General features: G+C 43.9%; 2 protein-coding genes across 4 annotated transcripts in view; one reads left to right on the top strand and one right to left on the bottom strand.

The window, feature by feature from the left end:
- The first annotated feature begins 181 nt into the window (after positions 1–181).
- Positions 182–4,708, top strand: c1qbp (complement C1q binding protein). Its single transcript, XM_003230291.4, has 6 exons — positions 182–446; positions 2,561–2,711; positions 2,834–2,918; positions 3,340–3,435; positions 3,557–3,685; positions 4,310–4,708. The coding sequence occupies exons 1-6, from the start codon at positions 218–220 to the stop codon at positions 4,457–4,459; spliced, it is 840 nt and encodes a 279-aa protein (XP_003230339.1). The 5' UTR covers positions 182–217; the 3' UTR covers positions 4,460–4,708.
- Positions 4,709–4,771: 63 nt separating this feature from the next.
- The window catches only part of camkk1 (calcium/calmodulin dependent protein kinase kinase 1), a 35,199-nt gene continuing 34,351 nt past the window's right edge, over positions 4,772–5,619 (bottom strand). For all 3 annotated transcript variants that reach the window (XR_010000319.1, XM_062960665.1, XM_062960664.1), the window contains one exon: positions 4,772–5,619. This exon is cut by the window's right edge. The gene's annotated coding sequence lies outside the window, so the exon portion shown is untranslated.

Raw genomic sequence — 5,619 nt, 5'->3', positions numbered from 1 at the left:
ATACTATATACAATACACTGCCAATATATCTTCAAGCCCGCCCAGGCTTTTTCAGCGGCGGACGCGCGTGCGCAGTGAGGGTGGAAAAAGACGACTCGGAGCGGGAAAAGGGCGAATATTTTACGCGCATGCGCATTAGGGGTTTTTTTTTTTTTTGCTTTTCTCCGCCTCTTCCGGCGCTGCTGCTGCTTCCTGTGCCAGTCTTTTACCAGTCGCCATGCTGCTCGCCCGGGTCCTGCGTTTCTCGGCCGGCGCCGCGCTTCGGCCTTTCCAAATGCAGCCTGCGGCCACGAGCCTGACTCGCTTGCTTCCCGGGCCCAGCACCGCCGCCGCCCGGCCCTTCACCCGATCGCTGTGGCAACTCCAGGAGCGTAGGCCCCGAGGAGGAGGAGGCCTCAGGAGCGCGCCCTCCATCAACTGCGCATGCGCGGGACTCCACACCGAAGGTGAGCCCTCCAACACGCGTTTGGACTTCAACTCCCAGAAGCCTCTGCCGTCTTTCTCCTTGATGAATATTTGTATGAGCATAGGGACATTCTCTGAGAATAGGATTATGGATGTGTTATCTGGGAATATTTTTACTACGTGTAGGTTGAATATTTGTATGAATATAGGAACATTCTCTAGGAATAATACTACTAAGTATACAATATAATATTATCTATCTATATATATAAAAGGGTAATGAAATTTCGGCCTAGGACAAAACAAAACTACACATCCCAGAAACACTAAACCTGGCAGCACAACCCCTCATCCATGCCTCTACGTTCATACAACAAAAAGAAAAGAAAAATTAAGTCCTAATTAGAGGGAGAGGAATAATCGTTTTTATCCAATGGCTGCCAGTTAGAAGGCTAAGCTCCACCCACTTGCTCTCCTAGCAACCCACTCAGCCTAGGGCCACTTCAATCAGGCCTCTTCCACACTGCCTATAAGATACAGATTATCTGATTTCAACTGGATTATATGGCAGTGTGGACTCAAGATGAGCACCAATCCCGAGTCAGACATGACTGGACTTAATGTCAGGGGAAAACCTTTACCCTTTACCTTAACTACCATCAGTTCCTCAATACTTTATTTCCCATACCACCATACTTCGCCACAGCAACGTGTGGCCGGGCACAGCTAGTATATTATATATTAAATGTAATATTACTGTACTAATAATATTACCATATAATGATATAGTACAGTACAGTAATTTAATGTTTATATTGTGCTATGCTAGTAATATATTGTATGTTCATTTGATTTGTAAGCTGCTCTGAGTCCCCTCCGGGGTGAGAAGAGCAGGATATAAATGTAGCAAGTAAATAAATAAATATGTTTCCTGTATCAATTTAATAATAATATATAATACTCATATTATACTGTACTAATATTATAATATATTGTATATGCATGTAATATTGGTAATAATATTATGATGTAATACAATGTAATAATAATAATACACTATTGCAGCCTCCGGTGGCTCAGGGTGTTAAAGCGCTGAGCTGCTGAACTTGCAGACTGAAAGGTCTCAGGTTCAAAACCGGGGAGCAGAGTGAGCGCCCGCAGTTAGCTCCAGCTTCTGCCAACCTAGCAGTTCGAAAACATGCAAATGTGAGTAGATCAATAGGTACCGCTCAGGCGGGTACGGCATTCCATGCAGTCATGCTGGCCACACAGAATTAGAATTAAAATAAAACATAGAATTAAAACCAGCGAGGTTACAGTAATAGATAAGCTAAAGTGCGCATTATAAGTTGTAAACTTAAGATAACAGATAAAGTGCAGCAGATTCATTTGAAGTCAGTTTAGGATGGGAGATAGATCAGATAGACAAATAGATGCATAGTTTAGATACGTATGTACATAGTTGCATGGATAGACAGATAAATAGATACATAGATACAGAAAGATTAGATGGATAGATACATTGATTCAATAGATGCATACATACATAGTTGCATAGATAGCTAGATACAGATAGATACAACAGATAAATAGATACATACATAGATACATAGATTACATGCATACATAGTTGCATAGATACAGACAGATTAGGTAGACAAATAGATACATACATAGATTACATACATACAATAGTTACATAGAGATAGATACATACATAGATTAGATAATACATACAGTAGTTACATAGATAAATACACAGATAGGGATAGATACATACATAGATTATATAGAGACATAGTTGCATAGATAGGTACAGATAGATTTGATAGATGGTGAAGTTGTTTTTTATGACTTTTTCTTTTATCCTGCTTTTATGGTTTTATTTGTACAATTGTGCTTGAATCTGTTTATTGATTGTTTACTGTTATTGTTTGTTTTATATTTTAACTCGTTTACACCTTGTTTTCTTTTGGGCTTGGCCCCTAACCCTAACTGGCCCCGAGTCCCTTCAGGGAGATGGTGGCGGGATACAAAAATAAATTATTATTTATTATTATTATAGATAGGTAGATACACACATATAGTTGCATAGATACAGATAGATATAGATACATAGATTACATAGCTAGATCTCAAGTGTGGTTCTTTGCAGGTGACAAAGCTTTTGCGGAGTTTCTGATGGACGAAATCAAGGAGGAGAAGAAGATCCAGAAGCACAAATCCCTGCCCAAAATGTCCGGAGGCTGGGAGCTGGACATTCAAGGCACTGAAGCCAAACTGGCACGGAAAGTGGCTGGCGAGACGTAAGGGCATGCTTTGGCCTTCTGGGTTGGACGTGGATCTGGACCCTGGCCCCGCTTTCCAACACTTCCCGGTATCTCTCCTGGGTTTGCTAACCTTGGGCTCCTCCTCATTCCATCCATAGGATCACAGTTTCCTTCAACATCAACAACAGCATCCCGCCGAGTTTCGATGAGGCTCCAGAAGGACAGAAGCCGGACGAGCAAGAAGTAAGCATTTTATTTTATACTAGATGTTGTGTTTGGGGTTTTAAGAATGGACCCATTAGGAAATGCATAAGAAGATGGGTAAACTACAACTCCCATCAATTTCCCTCAAATCCTACCTCTATTCAAAGTTGGGTCTGTGTTCGAATTTGGTCAAGATCCATAGTTAGTTGGGTGTACAGTGCTCTGTGGATGTGGGTGAACTACAGCTCCTCACCTCTTAAGGTCAATACCTTCCAAACTCCACCAGTATTCAAAGTTGGGTATGTTGTGTGCAAAGTCAAGATCCATCGGTTGGGTTCAGAGTGCTGTCTGGATGTGGGTGAACTATAACTCCAAAATCCTAAACTGCACTGAATATCAGTTCTTCCAAAGGGAAGGCTGCGAGCAAGATAGTTAAACAAAGGTCTGATCTTTCCTGCAGCCGGATCTCACGTCGACCCCGAACTTTGTTGTGGAAGTCACCAAAGATGACACCAAGCAGACCTTGGTGCTGGACTGCCATTACCCTGAGGATGAGGTGAGTGGATGCAGCCTAGAATCGCGTTGGCCTTTTTAGTTGCCGCATCACGCTGTCTTATGAATGTCCTGTCCCTTTAACCAGTGCAGAAGTTGGGTTGACTTATGTGGATCCCTCATAGGTTGGCCACGGAGAGGCAGAGGAGGAGGAGAGTGACATCTTCTCCATCCGGGAGGTCAGCTTCCAGCCCACCGGAGAGTCGGAATGGCGGGAGAACAGCTACACCCTCAACACAGATTCGCTGGACTGGGTAAGAGCAGTCTGGAAAATCCACTCCTGGAAGACTTATTATCACAGGGGGAAAGAGGCTTCTTCCTGCCTGGGGTCATCCTTTGTTCAGAGTTGTTAGCTGCCCCTGGTTGATTCATGTCTGGAACTCCTCTGTTTTCAGAGTGTTGCTTCTTATTTACTGTTCTGATTTTTGAGTTTTTTTTAATACTGGTAGCCAGATTTTGTTCATTTTCATGGTTTCCTCCTTTCTGTTGAAGTTGTCCACATGCTTGTGAATTTCAATGGCTTCTCTGTGTAGTTGTGAGAGTGGTCCAGCATTTCTGTGTTCTCAGATAATATACTGTGTCCAGCTTGGTTCATCAAGTGCTCTGCTATGGCTGATTTCTCTGGTTGAGTTAGTCTGCAGTGCCTTTCATGTTCTTTGACTCGTGTTTGGTGGACCCTATGTAGACTTGTAGGAATTGCAACTCATACTCTCTAGTGTTAGGGATTTCTGCAAGATTTAGCCCTCCAGCAGTTTTGCACTTCAACTCCCAGAAGCCCCTATTGCCAGTTTGTCTGATGCCCGGGGATTCTGGAAGCTGGAGTCCAGAACACAGGTGGAAGAGGCCTGACTTTGATGGCATATATGTTATTTTCCCAGGCACTGTATGACCACCTGATGGACTTCCTGGCCGACCGAGGGGTGGACAACACCTTTGCGGACGAACTGGTGGACCTCAGCACGGCGCTGGAGCACCAGGAATACATCCGCTTCCTGGAAGAGCTCAAGCGCTTTGTCAAGTGCCAGTAGCCCCCCCGAAGAAGGGCCAAAGTCAAAGGTGGGGGCTTGGGGGGGGGTTGCAAAGCGACCCGGGAAGTAAACAGAGAAAACAGGGTCCGAGAGTCACTGTTGGGACTTGAAGACTGGTCCTGGTTGGAGAACATGTACTTTGGCACTCTGTGGACCCAACTCACCCAGGACTGAGTTTGTTGGGGGGTCTTTTTTTGTACACTAAGACGGAAGGGAAATAATGTTGGAATAAAAACGATTGAAGACTGATCAGACAGCGTTGATAGTCCTCATTTGAAAAACAAACCTTTGACTAAGAAACAAAGCAAGACATATTTTTCCCACTTTTATTTGTATGTAGATACTTGGCATTTCCTTCTCCTCCGCCCTTTGGTTCCTCCAGATTAGTACAAAAGCATGCAAAACAAAGAAAAACTCCCCAAAATAGGATTTCTGTCCATGGTACATATTTACAGTGTTATGTCCCCAAAAAGAACACCACATACATTGCCCCATGCGCTACCAGGTAGCTATATACACACAGATAAACGTATAGGGGGTTGTGTTTTCTGCGCACCAAACACACTTGCGGCATGCGCACCGAGAACAGCAACACAGAAAACAGACAACAATATGGTCGGCCTTGTGGGGCCTTTGAAAGTATAATAAGGCACGATTAACAACACTGATGGGAACATGGATTCTGCAAAAGGGGTGCAAGCGAGTCCTGACAGCCGCACCATTAAAGTAATACAAAAAGTGTGCGTGCATTGCATACATGCTCCAAATTCTAGGTCCGAAATCCCTATGTTGCATGCAGAACGGGTGCGGACTAGAAGGAGCCTAAGGTTTATCAATGGCGAGGAAGATCTTTCTCAGCCAATATAGGGACTGAACTGCAATTTTCTGTGGTTCAACAATAAAACTTGTGGCAAACGCAGACCATTGGTGGTGGTGGTGGCTTCATAGGCTTACTTTGCAGGGCAGAGGTACACTTTGCAATGGGAATGATGCAAGGACCATGTCTTATGGAGCCATGGAATCAAAATCCTAGAGTCAGAAGGGGCATCCAAGGGCCATCCAGTCCATCCCCTATTGCTATGCATGAAGAGACTATAATCTCTCCCAACAGAGTGTTAAAAATACAAATCATAGCATCCTAGAGTTGGAAAAGACCCCAA

Source organism: Anolis carolinensis, unplaced genomic scaffold (assembly GCF_035594765.1).
Source record: "Anolis carolinensis isolate JA03-04 unplaced genomic scaffold, rAnoCar3.1.pri scaffold_7, whole genome shotgun sequence".
Lineage (NCBI taxonomy): Eukaryota > Metazoa > Chordata > Lepidosauria > Squamata > Dactyloidae > Anolis > Anolis carolinensis.
Note: the sequence above shows the minus strand (reverse complement) of the source record. Positions and strands in the feature narration are given on the sequence as shown.

Bases quoted from the DNA above. Each gene is read 5' to 3' on its own strand.
- c1qbp (XM_003230291.4), top strand. From the start codon at position 218: ATGCTGCTCGCCCGGGTCCTGCGTTTCTCGGCCGGCGCCGCGCTTCGG. The intron at 2,712-2,833 runs GTAAGGGCATGC...TTCCATCCATAG, and splicing joins CGGAAAGTGGCTGGCGAGAC to GATCACAGTTTCCTTCAACA. The intron at 3,436-3,556 runs GTGAGTGGATGC...GATCCCTCATAG, and splicing joins GCCATTACCCTGAGGATGAG to GTTGGCCACGGAGAGGCAGA.